Below are 20060 nucleotides of genomic sequence, written 5' to 3'. Positions count from 1 at the left end.
AGCGATTGATAAATGAACAATACCCAGTTAATCACGAGTCCTGCAGTGAGACGCTTCGGTCTTAATTGAGCAGGAGAGCCAGCAGGGGGATTAAGAAAATCACACAAATAAATTAGTCAGGCCTATTAGCCTATTCGAACCCATGCTGTTAGCTTGAAGCCTGCTGCTTTGTGAGGGGCCGTCATGAAATTTCATTTTCTTGAGGGAGAACCCCAAAAGTGACATGTTTTCATTATTATTATTATTATTATTATTATTAATAATAGTAGCAGTAGATAATTAGCTTATTGATATAAAAGGTTAAGTAAAGGCAACCCCATTTAAGAAAACAACCCAGACCAGCCTCGATAGGAATTTTGAGACGGCCCCTATCCTGAACCTGTCTGATGCATTCTGCAAATCCAGAGAGTGGTGATCCTGGGGTCCAGCAGATCCCCCCCCAGGAGTGCAACACAGTTTAAACAGAGTATCAGACAGCAGCTAAAGAGCTGGGGGTTTACATTACCCAGCTCTCAGTCCTGAGAGTTCACGTGAAGGAGCGCAGCCTTGGAGACGAGCCCCTCTCAGGGTTAAACAAGATAAAGGAATGAAAAGCAGATTTACTGGGTTAGAAGCTATTAGCATGGCTCTTTAAGGCTTGACAATGCAATTGGACATGAGTTCAGGGTTTATCGGGTATGTGGATTCACTAAATACATGTTTCACAAAGTTTTCTGTAATGCGTTTGCATTCACACATTTAACACGTGTGCAGGAGGCTGTAGGCACCAAGGCTGTTTTCCTTTGAACTGTGTTTCCAAAGATTAAAACAAGGCTGGACATGGACAGGAACAAACAATGCAAGACGTACTTCCAGACTAAAGAGAGTGAACTAATGTACCCATCAGAGATAGTTCTTATATACGTGAACCCTGCCAACATTAATCGCTTAGCACGGGACTCAATAATAGGCTCTTCAACACAAACACAAAGCATGAATTACTGGCTGTATAGACTGGACAAGTCAACGCGTGCTTCTCGTTTTCATCTGGGCTGCAGACAATAATATTAAAGCACTCTAGATGGCAGTGTTTCACATAATAGCAGTGCGATCTGTTTTACAGTCTGATCAGCAAACGGCACTTTACATGCAAGACCAGTTTTTATTTGAGATTATATCCGAGACCTCTAAACAAGATCAGAGCGGGGAATCAAAAAACACGATCACAGAAACCTTACAAAGCAAAACTCTGTGCAGCCACAGCGGTGTAATAGAGTTCGCAATCTTGTTTAGTTGAAATATCCTTTCATTCTCACTTATTTAACAATAACAACGCCTGCAATTAAAAAAGGATCAAAGGCAAGGTTCTCTTGGCTTGTACTCTGGGTGAGTAATTGTTGCATCCGACTGCTTTTGCAATGACTGGTCTTGAAATATATGAACAGCTGTGTATTGCAACATAGATTAGTAGCCAGAAATATATTTCAGAGCTGCAGTTTTGATGTGGTACAGTCTAGCCTCAATTTGGGGCAATTGAAAGGTCTTACACTGGGGTTTGGAAATGGAGGTGGGGATCCTTTCCCCCCCCCCTCTATTAGATTGCTGGGGAGCATGGTGGTGACCTTGCAGGGTAGAAACACAGGAAGATGAGGTAACTACAGGACTTGACATCTGGTTTGCAAATAGCAGCCCTGCTTCCTTGTACAGTACATGGTAAATATATCCAGGGGCTGTGCAGTGCAGGAGGAAATGGAAAAAAAAAACACAGGAAAGAATATTCAAAATAAAAACAGCAACATGACGTACAGGAGTGTGTGAGCAAACAGCAAATGCATGTGTTTATCGATCAGGGAGGTTTAATATCACTTCCCGGGTGATGTGTTTTTGTCTGGATTCACTTTGTATATAATTGTCTGTTTCTGTCATCACCTCTGTTTCAATCTGATGGGCGCCCTGCGGCCTCAAACAGGTTCAAACACATCTCCGTGAATGAGCCTTTTTTTACCATTTGTTTATATCATAATGTACACTAGGGGACTGTTCATTTAAACCTTTCCTTGAGATACAGGCAATACAAATATGGATGCTGTTACAGTGAAAATAGATGAACCAAGGCAACTAATGCAACACATGTTCAATATAAAGGGAGTTATCCAGCTCTAGTGTCTTCCTGTGCGTCCTCAAGCTCCACTTCCCCGGTTGAGGTCTGTCTCATTGTTAACTGGCTCATCTCCTTCCTTGTTCCTGTGCTGCACCACTGATAGAATCCACAATGTTATTACTCACGGGGGAACCGGCTTTTTCTTGCTGCTTGCAGACTTTCTTCCAAGTGCCGTCTTGTCAGCAGTACTAAAGATGTCCATACATGTGCAATATTGATCCCAGTGAATGTCTTCAGAAACCACTCAATGCACAGCAATCAGTATAAAGTATGCTTACACAGAGGCTGATCAGTTTAGGAAATGAGAAACACCGACCATAGGAATGTCAACGGGGCCAAACAAGGGCAGCCAGGACTGCACAGGCCCAGCATAACAATCACCAAAGAGACGGAGATGTTCTGCAGGGACTTCACGGCTATCGCTCAGTGTGTACTGCCTCTGATGCTCCACAGAAGTTGTGGTGGACTCCAGGATGCTCTGTAGAGGCACCACTGATAATGCCATTCTTCATGGAGCATCAGTCACCAGGTATCAGCCCTCTACGGTATGAAAGGCTGTCAGATCTGCAGTATTGTCCATTGCTAAACTACCTTACTGTATAACAGAGAGATGCAGCTGTGATACACATCAGATCAGAAGTCAGGGATTTGCAGAACAAGTTAAACAGTCACAAGAAAAGAAGCGTCATCCACCATTAGTCCAGGAAGACCATGGTTAAGGATGATTCATCTACTGTTCATACCATCTGTCACTGATGATCAAAGGTCAATTGCAGACAGATTGTCCATACGTCAGGGAGCAGCACGGACACAGAGCAGATCATAACGTGGATACCTGCTCTTGCGTAGCCAAGAAATGGACACGAATAGACACCGATGCCCTTGAAACAGGGAGCAACAGTATAGGTAAAGGCATTAAACCCCATTACTTGAGAAGTGCATATCCCACACCGCGTGAAGCCGGAAACTATTGAGCTGGGTGTCCTTGCAAGCTGTGGGAACGGAGCCCAGAGAACTCAAGGCTCTTATTGCTCAATACAAATGAGAGGGGGCTGCGGAGCTGCAGCTGGGGTTGTTTCTGGAGAGTTTCCAGTGCACACAAACTCATTGCCCGTAATAGCGGTTTTATAAGCACAGTGCCAGCAGCGAGCAGACAGAGAGTGCTGTAATATACTGCCCCCTGCATAGCTAGGATTACAGAACAGCGTGCTGCTCTCAGCAAGCCACAGCTACAGCTATAATGAGCTCCTTTGTAAGTCTGCTTTGTCATTGCAGTATACAGCTTGGGCTAAACATTTTGCATCATCCTATAGAATTAATGGCTTTTGCTTCATAAAGTCAAATGAAACCTGCTGAATAAGGTTATGTTAACATATTGAAATTACATACCACTTTGTAGTTTTCCATATAAAAACTGACAAATTGAAAAATGTGACATTTCGCAATCTAACATGAAATACTATACTACTATTCTGGTTTCCAGAAGACTTTTTGCGATATCATTTGGTTCTTTGAACACATGATGTTAAATGAAAGATCTAAAACGATGTTTATATGTTTTTATGTCTCAATCCTAAAATTCTAGGTGATGAAAACATTTGACCAGAGCTGTACAGTTCTAGAACACAAAGAGTGCTTTCAGTGTGGAAATCGGGGCACTATTGGATCTCAGTGATTACAGCGCATGTGATTTCTCTTTGGTTTGCCAATATAGATAAATTTGTGACGCTACTAATTTGAGTGTTAAAAACAAGAGCTAGCAAATGAAAGAATCTTCTGTTCCACAGGCTTTGCATTTCGACACAGCTGAACCGGACTGACAGTACCAGGATACACAGTATTGCAGGCAGTCTCACCGCTACACAGTTCATCCACAACTCATGACAGCCCGAGTTCCGTCTTCCTAGGAGAATTACATTTTGAAAATTAGATTTATTTGATGAATTCCGGATGAATAAGATGGTCATTACAGAAACAGCACAGACTGAAGCGTTGCTGACTTGTGCTTTACCTCCATGCATCGTGCGGTTTTGTCTTGAAGTCAGAATCATTTGTGTGTATTTAATAAGCTGTTTTATTGCCAGTGTCATCTTGACTGGACTGTACGCTTTACCCTGAATAAAATCAAACGTCTCCATAAAATCAAACACAATAAAGTAAGATAATGGTTCTAGCATGCCGTTTCCATGGATACTGCATTTCAGTGGCTGTAGGCTTCCTGTTTCGTTTCTACTCATGGATACCCCGCTGACATCCTCGTCTGGTTGAAATGCCCCATTTCATGCTGTCTTACAAATGCTCCTTCAGTGTGTGGGAGGGAGCTGTCAGGTAAGTGCAGAGAGAAACCAAACACAAGCACACCTCCCACCCCAGGCTCTTGGGCAGCTTTTGGGAGCTCTGAGAAGCTCATTATTCTCAGGTGGCGGTGGTGCAGAATCTTCCAAGCAATATAGGTCAGGGCTATCTGTCTTGTCAGTTAAATGCTGATAAATGGAGGATCCCTTCTTTCTACTGTGGCTCTTGTCTGGTTTTGCTATTGTGCCGCATTATGATCACAGCATTTCAGATCACTTTGTGTTAAATCATATGAACGCATCTCCTTGCAGAATAATGAGTCGTATCACTGTCTCAGTGAAACCGCAACGATAAAGATACAGAGACGAGACAGGGAAGAAAAACAAGCCACGCGGTGGTCACTAAGGCTCCCGATTGGAAGTGGAAACGCCTCGGTTCAGTTTACTGCTAATAAACGATGCAATTCCTCAAGGCAGTATAAATAACACAGAGGAGCTGACACGTCTGTATCATTTCTCTCTGGTTTGTTGCTTGTCTTGTGTTGCAAATCGCATACTCACTCACTCTGTGTTATTTAGGTTTACTGGACAACCTAATTCCCCCCCCCCCCCCCCTTTAAATGATGCTATAAACACAGTCTAACTCAATGATAGGTCAAATAGTAACATCAAAAGATAAGCCAATCTATATTCTAAAAGAGTTTTATTGCCAAAATAGTGCTTGCCAGTTTCACTGTTAGTTAGCTTGTGTACAGTACGTTGCCTGTGCTTGATGATAATAAAAGTGGCTTCAGCGTGCTCATCAAATATGAACATCAGCCATGTGCTTTTCCAAATGCCCTGAACTCCACCACAGAAGGACATGTGCAGCTTTTATTCCATCCCAGTGTCTTATTTAGAGCCTAAACGTCCTAAAATGGGAAGTTCTGTTTAATCACCAGTTGGTAGGTAATGGTTTATTTTTGTCATGATATATATTTTTGTGAGAAGGCTCCGCCCATCGTTTTTAAAGTTCGTGGTTGGTTTAAACTGCCTCTTCAAAAGAACCCAACGATCGCCATTACACCCCCCATTGCTAGTGCTAATAAGATTTTACAATTTTCAGTAAACTTCATGAACAGCTGACCTACTGTGTGACCATCTAAAAACACCGACACAATAGAGTTTGTATGCTCAGGGACAATAGCTAACTGTGTGTCCAGTTCATTGATTGAGTCTCATGGTGGGGGACTCTATTGAGATTTGGTTTAGTTATTAGTAACATCAGTCTCACTTCCCCACTGAATGAACTTTCAACAAAGCGATCCATTATCTTACTGAATATACTACTATGAGAGATTCAGTTCTCAGTGTTGGCTCCTCTAGTGTTTTTGAAAACACTGGTATAGTATGATACAACACTACTGCACAGTATCTTCATATCAAATGATCTGTAATGGCAATACGATAGCAATGACATGGTTCTATGCTAAAGGACCGAAGCCACGTGTAGAATGACCCTTATGAGGAACGGTGCTTCACGGTATCATTAGTATGTTGATGTAGCAACAGTAGGACAATGGTATTCACCTGATACAGGTAATCAATGGCAATGCCATGGTCCTATAGCAGCATTCACATGACACTTCCCAATGCACTGTGTTGCCATGAGAGGTAATGGATCAGCTAATGGATCTGCAGGAGTTTCTTCAGGGTACAGTAAATACAGAAAACGTTTTTCTTTTAAAACCCCATTGCTCAAAGGAGCTGGTCTGTAAGGAGCTCTACATGCAGTAGAGAGGTTAGCGGCTCGATTTTTAAACTCTGCCTCTAGTTCATTTATTCATGCTGCTAATTGTTCAGGTCGTCTCTGAGAATGACTCAATCCCCTTGAGCAGAGCCGATGTTTTTGGTTCTCCACGGCTTCCTAAAATCAAGGTCATTGATTCCCCGTCTTATTTCAGGAGCCAGGAAACGGACACATTTCCTGTCAGTGCATTTTAAACCCTGTTTCGTGCACTTCACTGCAGAAACAAGAACTGAATTTGTGGGACACAAATGTACCTTAAAAAGGGCTAAATCAGGCTTCACTGTATATAAAACAAAGTCAAACAGGGCCATAATAAAATACAGAAGAGCCTCTAGCCATTGTCCAGAGCCAAGCAACAGCAAAACACCATCAACCAGCACAGCCCCTGAAGGCATCTACCTTCCACACCCAGCACCGTGGTACTCATTAATGAGAGCACATGCATTAGCTAGAGAGGCTTGAAAAGGGACCAGAAACATACTGCACTTCAGCACCAGAAACAGGCAAGCCTTCCCCACGGACAGACTGGAAGTACTTGTAACAGACCAGAGCACAGGTTCAGAGCAGCACTACCCCACCTCCGAGTTTTAAAAGAGCCACGCTGATCAGCAAGAAGCTCATGAAGACCCTTCTGAAATATATACAGTATCCATCAGCACTGCAGTGGCATTCTGCTTGTTACACACTGTTGCATGGCTGCGTGTTTGAAACACCAAATCAATACGCTGCATAGCCACTGGACTTCCTTCTGCTTAAGTCTAGAACCCTTTAAAATGCCGGAATGCGATACTTCAAGAGAGAGTCACGCTGTGGAGCTGAATGAGTCACACTGGACAGGACAGCAGTCCATTTTGACATCAGTATTGAAAGCAGGCTTAGAGAGGAACACCTGGAGTTAGAGAGACCTTATCGAAGCACATTCAACTCAGTCAGTGTTCCAGCTGCAGTACACAGCGTTCATACCAAATTCAACGACCGTGTCTAAAGCCTGTGCTGTTCAAATAAATCTGAGGTTTTCACAAAACCCGTCTTCACCATTTCTAAAAGAGGTGTTGGAGCTTTCAAAACTCTGAGTTTTGAGGCCAACTAAGTATCAGTATATCATGGAATAACAGCATTTCTCAGACAGGCTTGATCAAAACACACTTGTACCAATTTTTTGTTCCCACAAGATGGCAGTAGCAAGCATCACAGCTCCCTCTAGTGGATGTGTAGTGAACTGCAGTAACAGCATTTACAAACAATAAAAAAAGATACTGATTTTGGAGCAGTTGACCAAATGACGGCACATCAGAAAATAGGGGAGTATGTGGTATAGCAAGTGGCAAGTTAAATACTGTCGTAACATAAGCCAGACACCTGAACAAATTTAAAAAGGGAGTCAAAGCCAGAATGAACTTACCCAGCATTTGACTGAACAGTAGCTGTTCCAGATCACCCAGCACAGTCACTACCAGCTCAGGGTCCACCTTTAGGTAGGGCTTGTTGTCATCTCCAGTGGGACCCCCGGGGGGCGCTTGTTTCTTACTATTCGCCTTGGCCTTGGCGGAGAGGATCTCATCGTCTGACTTGCTGTCCTCTGCAGCCTCCGGAGCCTTGCTGATGGGCTTGACCTCTGCGTAGGGACCTCTGGGTATACGGCTGGGCTTGCCCAGGTTGGAGGGCGCAGCCAGGGGGCTGAAGGGTTTGGGGGACCCTCCTGTCAGGCTTGGTGCCAGCTTGCTCTGGAAGAGGGAGTGCTCCGATTTGGAGAGGTTCCTTGAAAGGGGCGGCTGTCCGCTGCCTTCCTTAGGTCTGAGCCCCCCTTTGAGGTGCCCGCTGGACGGCTTGCCCATATCGTCGCACCACTTGGGCTCGTAGAGGTGCATCTTTTTTTCCGTGTCGGTCAGAAAGGACAGGTTGGTGAGGGACTTCTGCTTGCGGAGATTGGAGGAGACAGGCAGCCGGGCTTCAGTGCTTCCCGCCCGGAACACCCTCAGCTCAGCTCGCGGGCCGCCTTGCTGGGGGACCGGCTTGCCCCTTTTGGCAGCCATGCTGACACCTTTCCCCTCTGGTTTGCTGTAAGCTTTGGTGTGATCCTCTTGGCTGGGGGTTGCCTTGCAATCTCTGCTTTTCAAATGAGCCCCAAGCATCCCTCCTGCACGGAAGGAACCATTTAAAAGCCAATGCAGCACAACACAGTGGTACTGACCTCCCTCCCTTAACTGGAAATCCAGAAAAAAACAGAAAGCAAGCCCCCCTCAATCCTGGGTAATCCGTTTATTTTATTTGCTTGTAAATCCTGTCTTCTGCTCCTCTCTGTCACAGCCTCCCTTGCAGCTGCCGCTGCTATTCTATATGCAGCCCCTCTCTCTCTCCTCCGTTCAGCCTCCTGCCACTGGATTGATCAGCAGTAGAATGGTAGAAGCAGCAGCAGCAAAAGTAGGGCTGGCCCCTCCCCTTGCTGTGTCCCTGCCTCCCTCCCTCCCTCCCTCTCCAAGATGCCCCAATGCTCCAATGTGTCTCAACAAAAAGGCTAAGGGACTGGCAACAAATTACAAGCATGTTACAAAACCAGGATGCTTTCCTTGCACTGCCCTATCCCCTCTCTCCCCCTCCTCCTTCCTCTCTCCCTCCCTCCGCCGCTACATAAGAAATACAATCAAAGCACTACCACAATCAGTAGACTCAGATGCTAATTAGCAATTTAGCATGCTATGATACAGGTCTCTTAATGCCTCCTCCTTCTTCCACAGCTCTGTATAATATTCGCTAGGCTAGCCCCTCTCTCATCACGAGCCTCCTTTCAGTTCTAAAGGCGTTCCATTGCCAGTGTTAGAACATCAAATATATTTAAGTCTATTACAATAGAATGTGATCAAATGAATTAGACAAGCAATTCAAATGAAGTGGCAGGGTACAAAATATGACACAGTTTCCCACATCACCACTGAACAGGGAATCTCCAGCTGTTTCAAATTGCCCCATGGCTTACGGGGTACAGAGTTTTGGCTTCATTTCTGTCTTTCCATTTCGTTCAGTTGCATTTTTAACCACAGTTAGGTAATCTGCCAGAGTGTCGTACACAATCGAATTTAGCTGAGTAGGAATTATAGTATAGTCTCTCTCTCAATCTCTCCATGCCTATTTATATCCCCTCCCTCTCTCTCTCTCTCTGTGTCTCGGTCTCTCTCTCTGTGTATATAAAAATCCAGAGCCAGTAAACACGGCCTGCTTTTTATAAACAAGGAAATAAACACAACATTTCGAATGAGCATCTCATAGGAATCTGAAAGCGAGCCCCAGGAAATATAAAGAAAGAGAAGCGATTTGCAGCGGCACTGCAATGGCAGGGATTGCATTGCGACAGGGGAATGGTACCACAATAGAAACATTCAGAGATGTTTAACAGACCAGAGTTATCACAACTGAATGAACTGCTGGTAAGCCAGCGAGCACCATGGCACTTCATCAGTACCACACAGAGCGTGGCTTTACAGTTAGTGTCTCATTGCTTTGAATAGTTACAATGTATTTAATGGGGACATCTTTCTTGCACAATATAACCCTAACCCTTTTCTGATACAAATCTGTAGCCACGATGTAAATGCACAGGAATCAGAGACATGTCATGGAATGTGTCACCCAACGTGCAATCAGATCAGGACCACGGTGGAATATTTTGGTGTTGCCCTTGCTTGTAACGCTGTTGTGTGTTAGAGGCTCTGCAGGGTTAGTGGTAATCCCAGTGGTAATTATCAAACCTTTCTGTGAAGGTTTCTCTGTGTCACTCTCCCCCTCTCTGTTCTGTTTCCCAGGGAGTATCACATTTACTGATGGTGCAGCTGTGGTTATGTCATTCCATGCTTCAAGCTGAATTTCATCAGGCTACATCCAACACCCCCCCCCAATGCTACCCAACGTCCCCCCCCTCCTCCTTCCCTCACCCCCTCACAGCAGGACCTGCCTCTGGCTTGTCATGCAAGAGTCACTGGAGCTCATAATGTGTGTCTATTAAGCCTCTAAATGTTCAAGCGCTGTCACCTGTAGCCAAATCCCCATTCATTTAATGGCAGGTGATTTTTTTTAAGATGACCTGAGCCACTGTATGGTTAACAAAGCTGATCGGTTCTGGCTGCTTACACTGTGCAGGCTGACATGACTTATCTGTTTTAGATAAGATAAAGGGGCATTCAGAACAGAAAATAGGAGGCACTTTTTTACACAGAGAATTGTGAGGGTCTGGAACCAACTCCCCAGTAATGTTGTTGAAGCTGACACCCTGGGATCCTTCAAGAAGCTGCTTGATGAGATTCTGGGATCAATAAGCTACTAACAACCAAACAAGCAAGATGGGCTGAATGGCCTCCTCTCGTTTGTAACCTTTCTTATGTTCTTATGTTCTTATGTTCTTATGTTTTATTTCACACAAACAAAGTTAAAATCGAAGCAGAAGAAGTTTCACATTTGAATTGCTCTGCCGTTTCGACTGGCTAGACCCCCATCATTTCAAACTCCCTGCGGGGTTCAGCATTGTAATCTGAGGCACTTAGTCTCCTCACTAAAAACAACCCAACTCAACACAGTCATGAGGCAGCAGCCTGTCTTCATAATCGCAGCTTTCTAAAATTATAAATCACCGCTGCATTTTTTAAACCACTCACTGAAACATTCGCCAGCGCAAGAGAACATTATTTTAACGCGAACTGTTCCTTAAACTCGAAAATTGTACTCCACTTATGCACTGATTAAAACCAATGCATTTAAAATGTACAGTCAAGTTTAGAAATGTCAGATCAAACTAATAAATAAACAGCACATTTAGTTTATCATCTTTTTTGTATGAACTCAGAGTCTCTGACTCCTGCGCTACAGCTTCACATTGAAAACGTTAGCACTGGCAGGGTTAAACCAGGCCCTGGTAATTGCTTCACTGTCTTTTTCAGAATCTGTTTAACCGCAGCATCAGTGGATGGAAACAGCATTACAGGCACTGCAGGGAGAGAGCCTCAGACACAATGGGCTTTATTTAATGACTCCGCTAAGGCAGTTGTGATGGGAGTAGGTCCCATCCCCCAGTACAGAGACAGTATCTCATACTGCGCTCTTCTGCTGAATGGAAAGGGAGCCGTTGCTGCCTGCGGGAGAGGAACGGTAACATTTGCTTTTCAATGAGGTTATTTGCATGATTATCAGTGCCTTGGGCTCACACACATAACTGTAGAAAATGAGACAAACTGGATGCAGGCCAAGAAGAAATTTCAACTGAAAATGGCTTGATGATGATGATGATGATGATGTGTCAAAACAAAAAAGGCAAATTTTGCCAATCTTTTTTTTTTCTGAAAAGAATAAACCAATTTAACGTTATAAACAGTAAGTTATATCTAAACTATCATGACAATGCTGCTGCTTGAAGATCTCCGATCACATTGCAGTCTGTGGAAATACAAGCTAGCACACAGTGCTGTAGCAACATTTACAAATGCTTTTAGAAATACCCCCTTTTTGACCCAATTTACTGTGGGGTTCCATTGATTTTGTGTGAGGCCCTTACAACCCCTAACCCCACACAACTGAGTAAATGTGTATTTTGCAGTTAACTATGCATTATTGAGTGAGGAGTGAATTTTATAGATGGCCCCTTAACTTGTCATCTCTCTCTATATTCCTTCTACACATCTCCCAGGAGTATCCCACAATCCTCCACTGCAGTACCGTCTACCATGGAAACAGCTCGGTCTCACTGACAATCAAACGAGTTAAAATGAAAACGCCAGGAGCCGAGGTACTCAAATAAAATTAATTCAAATAAAACACAAATAACCTTTCATTAAAAATCTAATTATTATTGTTTAGTTAGTCCAATAAAAGGGATCTCCTCCTCTTTGTCTATTAAAAACAATCAAATGAAAACAGTAAGACAACCCTTTTTTTATAAGAATCTCTTTTATTTTTCCCCAGTTAAAGTAGCAGAGGTTGATCTGATCAATGAAGCGCAATTCAGAGACAGAACAAGTAAAAGTGGAAGATACCAAATGAAAAAGCATAGGGGGATCCTGAAACAATGGACTGCATACACTGCACTTCGTTGCTCCTCGAGCATAATTATTCTACCTGTGTCAAGCTGTTTGGTACTGACCTTTTACACAGCCATACCGCATCTGAACGACCGGAACGGTTTGAGACAAAAACACAAGGTCATAAATTGCCCTCTAGGGGGCGCAATTGAAAAGATTCCCCTCGGAAGACATTTAAATCAATTTCAGCCTGGCTATAGTCTCTGCCTGTGTGTTCTGAGAAGTCAAGAGGTGATCATTGAAGTGGAGACTGGGCTGAGTTCATGGCTCAGCTCCTTGCATTGTGTTTGGTATGCGTGTACTTGTCTTTGGTTTGTAACTGAGGACTCTTTTATAGGCGCTGTATTCACGGCTGTAGGACAAATCTGCTATTGAGTTAGAAGTAATTCAATTGGGAAATGTCATTTTGTTTTTTAATGGTGCAGTACTTTGGGATCGTATTTCCTAAGGGAATCGTTTAATTGACATAATAACATCTAGAACCAATTGATACACATCAAGAATTCATTTCGGATTAGCGTGTGTAGGTGTGTTATTATTTCATTTAAAAGGACTCATTTGTAAAATATGCATTGTTTAACCTTTGTCTCCCAAGCCGGGAGTCTCGTCAAATACTGTACTGCTAACGGAAACACTTTGCATGAAGTGTCTCTAATTACTGTGTATTTACATTGTAGTTACTTACTAAATGCATGTGTACTTACACACAATTACAATGTTATAATGAGAATTCCTCATCAACGTGATAAATAAATAACCCCTTTACGAGCATTAAAGGTGCAAAGTGTCACATTTCTAGCGAACGGGTTTCAGATTTTCCCATGCATTGGGTCTAAATTCCCGATCTGTTCCACAAAAGGCTGCGAGGACAAAACAGCTGTGAGTCGAGAATTCTCCTGGATAATCCTTGAGAATACCAGCAGTGTCAGTAAACCCCAACCCACAGATTGGAATCGAAGCAGCTGGTCTGTGATGCAGCATTGAAAATGTCAAGATTTCATGCAGTTTCAACTGCGAGGGTGAACCACCAGCCAAAGCATGAGAAGCAACCTTGAGAAAGGATTTGCAAAATGTACTGCATGTGGAAACCTCAGGGTTGGGAACATTGAAGTTTGAGAGCGAACCAATTCACATCATTCCAAGCCTCTTTACCCTCACAGCTACCATATGCTGACTATTAGACAAATCCTGTTGGGTTCGATCCCATGAAAAGCCACAAAGAAGCACAGATGTTTTACCCCTGCTTTGCCTTATCCAATCCGCCCATCTCCCCATCTGTTAATTGCCCAGGGCAGATTTAAAGAAATAGTACAGGGTATGGCCACTTCATTAGGACCTTGAGGGAAATACAATAGGCACCAACCCTATGAAACTCTAAACCTGCCATTCTATCAACCACATGGTCCGTACAGCTGTTACTTCGTAGTCTGGAAGTGCTGCCGTGAATGCATGACCATTAAGGACACACGAAGGTTTTGAAAGGTGTCAATCAATACACACGTAGTGAGGGAGCTGCATCAGCCTGAGGCTACTTTATTAAAAAAAACCGCATTGCAAATAATCTACATTTCAGTTCACAATAGCATCGTCTGCAGCAGCTTAAAATGCATTCACAGCAGCCAGGAACTGTTTAAAGAATTGCACTTTAACACCATACTGAGAAACCAACACAAGATGAGGAGCTAATTCTAGCACTACCTGCTCAAGGTCATACCTCCCCTATGGCGAGGGGAACACATTTAGACAGGCTCCTGCTCTGGATGAATGGCATAACGGAAAGCTCAGCAGAACGATGATATTCAGCTGCTTTTGAATCCAGTTCGATCTGCTATGTTAGCTTGGGGCTTTGAGGAAATGAAGCCTGACTGCTGCTGATTTGCAGTATTGAGTTCTGGAAACTTGGGGGGTGGGGGGGGTCTCCTGCATACAGATTCCCCTTTGCGTTACGAAACCGTCCCTGACATGTGTAATACAGCTCTTAGCTGGGTGATGCTCGATTGGCAGGTGCTTCCGTATCCGGGACTGTAGAGATGAGTGACGCTCCACAGTTTGAAATGTGATGTCATTCTGGAGCGAAGACTTTACATTTCCAGCTCTAACTTCCTTGAAGGAATAAGAGGCTGTAATCATTAAAGATCAGATCTCCCTCCAAAGCAATTCATACGGACTGTAGCTCCTTCATGTTGAAACTGTACCATTGTGACTGCCCACGGCTCGACTGACAGTGTTATGTGTGCCTGTGTTCCTAATTCATTGTGTGTGTGTGTGTGGTTCTAACCCTGAAGACTCAGAACAGAAAAAGGGGGATGACAAAACAAACAGAATCCCAAAGCTCTTCCATTCTGATTCCAGCCGACTTTTTGTTCAATGACAGTGTTCAGGACATTTTAACACACCCTCCAAATATCAAGCACTATTGAAAGGCGGCGTCCCAGTCTGAACAAACAGAGGCTCGTGCTGATGAACAGTGTAAAGAGGCTGCCTGTGGCGGTCTGGAGATCCTTTTTAAAAGGAGGGGTTTGTTACTGACAGGTCAATAGGCACTGCCAGCAGGATACTGTTTAGGAGTTAGCAGCAGATGTCAGCTTTCACTGCTGCCTGACTTTCAGTGGCTCCTCCTGGGTCATTCTTACTAGCATTAACAGGAGCAGGCTGGATGAGGGATATCTGTGCTTGGAATATGTTTGGAGAGCATGGTGGTCCACAAGCCCAAATTCACTCCATAAATGAAATACCCGCAACTGGATTTGTTTCAACCTTAAAATGGAACTGCCACAGTTTTAGCAGAAATTAACTTGTCCATTGCCAAGTTCCTGTCTTTCCATGTGGCGTGAATCCTATGTGGGCCCAAGTGTGTGAACTGGCCCCTTTATTCCAAGGAGAACATTTCAATCTATATGCAGAGCGATATCCTGGGGGCCAGCTTGTCACTAACTCCTCCTCATAACTACAGCAACACCGATCTGACTGTCTGTGTATGCTTTTGTGAGTAAGGAAGTCTGTAAAGCCACATACCACAGGTCTTGGAACAGCGTTTGTGGTCTGCTCAGACGTGTGATTCTTAACAGTGCATGTCTGAAGAGAATTTCAATGAGCTCAATTTGAAACATACTGCAATATGTATTAGTTTATTGGATGCGGCGGCGATTAGCTTAACGAGACCAAATAATCATTTTGGGTAACCCCAGGGAGCCGATCAGGCCCGGTCCCACAAAGCTGTGAGGTTTCGCACTCTCAGTCTTTTATTGGATTGGAAATTACAGTTAATACTGCTGTAACCCAACACTGTGAGCGCTTTAGAAAACAAGAAAAAAAATCCTGTTCATTTAGTTTTTTCTCTTCATGTTGCTCCTGGTAAATCATCCACTGTTCCGGAAGGGAATTTACCTTGTTCCAGTCTTTTTAAAAATCAACGTCAACCTCATACCTGAAGATAAATTCTGAGAACGCAGAATCAGGTCTGGCATTAAATCTTAATTATGGAGCCGCTACGCTTCCAATAGGATTCGTCTAATGAGTCAGGAATATCATGTAATGGCATTAGGTGCAACCACTTTTTTTATAGTATTTCTCTTCTCCTTCTGTTAGATTGAAAATGAATACTGTATCAGGTCATCCTTTACAGAAAACTACAAATATATATAAATCAGGACATGTAATAACAGAACACCAGAACCATTAGCAAACCACAGCCATAGACTGCCAGTGCTTATTGGTACTTTCCAATACGATACCACTGGTACCATTCTACCTGTGGCTGGAGTGACGCCCAGGTTCTACAGTAGCGTTGCCCCCCACTCTAGGGGTCCCATCTCGAGAATGTATTTCTAAGAGTCTGAGGGCTGCTGAAGGCAATGCCATTACAGTGCCACAGCATGCATTGCAGAGATACAGACCTGTGCAGAAAGAGGAAAGGGAGTCTGTGGGGAATGGCCCCCCCGAGACTGACGAACTACAACAAATAAAAAGTTACCATAATACATCATTTGTTCTACAGTCTAGTTAGAGTAATATCTAGGTTGCTCCCTTATTTAACAAATCAGCTGTCTGATCCGATTATCTGCTGGTCAGTTATCCTGCGCATTGCCACCAGACACTCACGAAGTGGCCACCCGGTTTTCAAAGACCACATTGGGCAAATCAGAGGCTTTTCAGCCTTACAGCACTTTACTGTGGTCATGGAGAACAGTACAGACAGATCTGGGGCAAATTTATCGAGAGATTTCACTACAACAAGCGTCATTGCCCCCAGCGCCAAACTGCAACCTCTTTAGATACAAAGGGAGTCTGTCTGTGCTGCACTGAGGCGAACCACTTGGGTATTCCCCTTTCAGCCTGTTCAATAGAAATGGAGACGCAAACTACTGTGCCAATATTTCACTTTGCTCTGTATAAAACAAATGGTGTCCCTGAAGCTGCAAGTCGAACCAGTGACCATACCGAATTAATACTGTTTTACACTCTGCCCATTGTCAAAATTAAAAAATGCAGTTAGACAAGTGTATGTTAATACTGCTGTTAATAATTCAGGTTCAGGGTAACCTAGAGTGACTGAATAAAAATACTATTTTTCACAATTCACAATTTCTCCACCATGTCTGTTTTCTTTACCTTACAGAGTAGACAGACAACGCAACGACAATGGAACCACAGAACAAAGGGGGTTCGGCCGTTAAATAGCTCACCATGACACCAACCAGCAACTCACAGTCGCTGCCATTCGAAAATACTTGGGGTGCCTAAGATGAGTGGATAGGGGTGTAGTATAGCTGGATTCTCACACAGTAACACTCCGAACAATCGCAGTTTGTGAAGCAGTGAACTTACCCAAGTCCTGACAACACAGCTCCATTGAATCTGATGAGCAGTCACTGAAGTCCTCCAGTGAGGACACATCATTCTCAGGATTGACCTGCAATCTGAAAAGAGTCAATCACAGGAACACTTTCCATGAATTTCTCCAATTACTGTGTATTTGCATAGTGGTTACATGTGTGCTTACACCTAATTACAGTGCTAGTATGCATAGTTGAATATTTCCTCAACTTGTTCCCAGTGTAATCTCAAACTCCCCGTCCAGGTCGTCTGTTTCTCACACTGAAACGCAGACACAAGAGCTGGCTCTCAGGGTTTACTTTCTTGCTTAAATGGCCATAAGACATGCTTTTGGCAAAGTGAAAATGTGATTTATTGTTATTACTTTTAAACAGTATTTTATTTATTTCCCAATTGAGACGCCAACATTGATTACATTTCCAGAGTGAGAGAGAAAAACAGAAAAAAAGTGAGAAACAGGAGAAAGAAATACTGACAGACAGACAGTGGGAAGCCCATTCAAAAGTTAAACTAGGGTCATGCCGCAAGCTCCTGAATAACACGCCCCCTGTACCTGAAAGGTGCCACCGTGGCCATTATGGTTCGAGACAGCTGGGTCCCTGTGGGCAACCGGACAGTGGCACCTCCTGGTGGGCACAAAGGTGTGGCTGACACTGGTTTTGAGGGCAAGTCTTCAGGGGTACCCATCTCTTCATCAGAGAAACTGCCCCACCCACAGCTAGCTCTGGTGCCCTGCGTCATCACATTTTGCTCCTTCCTTCCTGGAGACCTCAAGAGTAAGTTCTCATTGGAATACCTGGAGGTAGACCTTCCCTTGACCGGGAATGCTGTGGCCTCTCCAGCCTGTTTGACACTGCTGCAGTGCTCCCAAGGTTCTACATTAGCATTGCTCCCTACTCTAGGGTTGCCATCTTGAGAATTCCCGTTCCTCCTCAGATCCCGGAATACATTGAGTGGAAGGGACTTCCTATTGACGTCCAACGTGTCTTTAGACCTCGGAGCTTCCTTTCTTCGAGTCTGAGGGCTGCTGAAGGCGGACCTGGTTACGTTTCTCCTTTCAGACACCTCTGATGCGCTGCGGGGGGACGGGATTCCAGTTTTTCGGAAAAGCAGAGGGTTCCTTTCACCAGATCTGGGGGTCATCCCCTCCGCTTTCTCCTTGGAAACCACGGCAGCCTTGGTGTTGACTGGGATCTCCGTCACTTGCTTGGTAGCTCCTCCTCTTGGGATCTTCTGGGCAAGCTTCGGTGATGTCACCATGCTCTGTGTGACTGGGATACCAGAGCCATGCTGGGTCCTGGAGACTGATCTTAGACTGGCACTGCCATTCATGATGTTCAGGTGAGAGCTAGGGGTGTCTACAAAAGAGAAAGAGACTGGGGGTTAGAGAGGATCATTGAAGATCTTTCACTCATCTCATTGTCATGAAGTCCAAGTGAACCCTGAAAATGAACCAGGGAGTGGGAAGGGGATTTTAAATCCAGAGTCAGCTAAATTCCAGAATTAAAGCCAAGCTAAATCCCTTCTGTCTCTGTAAATCTACTTCAAGGTAACGCATCCATTTAAAATGCAGCTAGGTCATTCAGGATATAGAGATGCGTCTTCCAAAAACTCAACACAATGCTAAACCAACACGCCACCCTGACCTGATTTAACCTCCCCAGGGTGAAAGCTAGAATGACAACTCATTAACACGGTAAGCCTTGGTTAGACCTCACCTATAGCATGCCAGTACTGCAATGATCACCCTACCAAGAGAAGGATATAAATCAAGCTTCAGAGGGCAGCCCAGGGAAACCAAACTATAAGAGACAGAACTGGGTCTCAAGTGGATGTGAATGAAATCAGTCACACTGTGTACAAGCAGTTCATTTAAACAGTACAAAGATAGGTCACATAATGAGTACTGCCAATATATAGTTTGTAACATACCCCTCTTAGCTAGAAAGCATTGTGGTACAGTCTGAAAATATACTTACACCTACATTGTAACTATGCATAATAACATTGTAATGATGTGTAAGTGTGCCTGTATTTACTAAGCAACTACTCTGTAAATACAGTGGAATTAGAGACGCTTCATTCAATGTACCTTCTCTGCAATTGCTTTGCATCACAGGATCCCTTTGCAAGGAGAAAACATTTCCGCAATGCCGTCTCAATGCATTGTTTCAATTCATTTTCAAGCCTTTTTATATCAATAGGGTTACATTTGCAAACATGGTATTTTCAAGTTATTTGATCATTTGATGATACAGACAGTCCGTCTTTATAAAGTACTTTATGTGAAAGAAACAATAAGATTGTTTTTTATATATATTTAAAAAGGTCCACAGCAGGACACCACTGCTCTTAACCCCTCCTGGCTTGTGAAGAACGACATAGCGCACATTTATAACTGAAAAGAGCTTTCTTCAAAAAGAATATAAAAAAAGAAGAATCTTTTTCTGAGCCCAGCAGGCTGAGTGAAAGAGCAGTCAAGCGGATAATTAGAGAGCAAAAAAGAAAGAAAAACAGGACTCTGTCCCGCAGAATGTGTCCTGCATTCAAATGTAACCCCTTCACTGCATGGATCACTATTTCAGACACATGTGAATACAGCAGGAGCACTATATGAACTGAATTTGGATCTTTTATTTAACATCATGGAATCAAAGAATTTGTAATAAAATGTAATCAGTTCAATATGTTAACGTAACATTGTTCATCAGGTTTCATTCGACTTCATGAAGCAAAATGTGTCAATTCTATAGGGATGCAAAACTTTTGGCCATAGCTGTACTTTCTAACAGTGCCCCTGTAATGTGAAGATCACACTGGGTTGCCACTCAGGGCAGTGGTCACTACCGTGTGTAAACTGCGGGTTCAGTCTGCGCAGGGAGATCAGCTTTCTCTACATTAACCCTGAGCCATATCTCTGTGCTGGCTGGCTCATTGACAGT

The 20060-nt window shown here is 43.7% G+C and overlaps 1 protein-coding gene and 1 long non-coding RNA gene across 6 annotated transcripts in view; one reads left to right on the top strand and one right to left on the bottom strand.

Moving 5' to 3' along the window:
• Nucleotides 1-20060, bottom strand: part of LOC131702799 (neuron navigator 1-like) — a 107071-nt gene that overhangs the window by 60316 nt on the left and 26695 nt on the right. For 4 of the 5 annotated variants that reach the window (XM_059005106.1, XM_059005109.1, XM_059005105.1 and 1 more), the window contains exons 2-3: nucleotides 17672-18476; nucleotides 17110-17201 (exon numbers count right to left, since the gene is read on the bottom strand). In XM_059005106.1, the coding sequence (XP_058861089.1) occupies nucleotides 17110-17201; nucleotides 17672-18450 (871 nt within the window). In that variant the 5' untranslated portion in view covers nucleotides 18451-18476. Of the gene's footprint in view, nucleotides 1-7625; nucleotides 8600-17109; nucleotides 17202-17671; nucleotides 18477-20060 lie in introns of those variants that run through there. The other variant, XM_059005110.1, reaches the window with a different exon arrangement.
• LOC131702801 (uncharacterized) lies at nucleotides 11167-13188 on the top strand. Its single transcript, XR_009309545.1, has 3 exons — nucleotides 11167-11356; nucleotides 11892-11990; nucleotides 12167-13188. It is a non-coding gene; the product is annotated as an uncharacterized LOC131702801 (long non-coding RNA).

This window comes from Acipenser ruthenus, chromosome 30, assembly GCF_902713425.1.
Source record: "Acipenser ruthenus chromosome 30, fAciRut3.2 maternal haplotype, whole genome shotgun sequence".
Classification (NCBI taxonomy): domain Eukaryota; kingdom Metazoa; phylum Chordata; class Actinopteri; order Acipenseriformes; family Acipenseridae; genus Acipenser; species Acipenser ruthenus.
The sequence above is the reverse complement of the archived record's forward strand: the minus strand, read 5'-3'. Positions and strand labels throughout refer to the sequence as shown.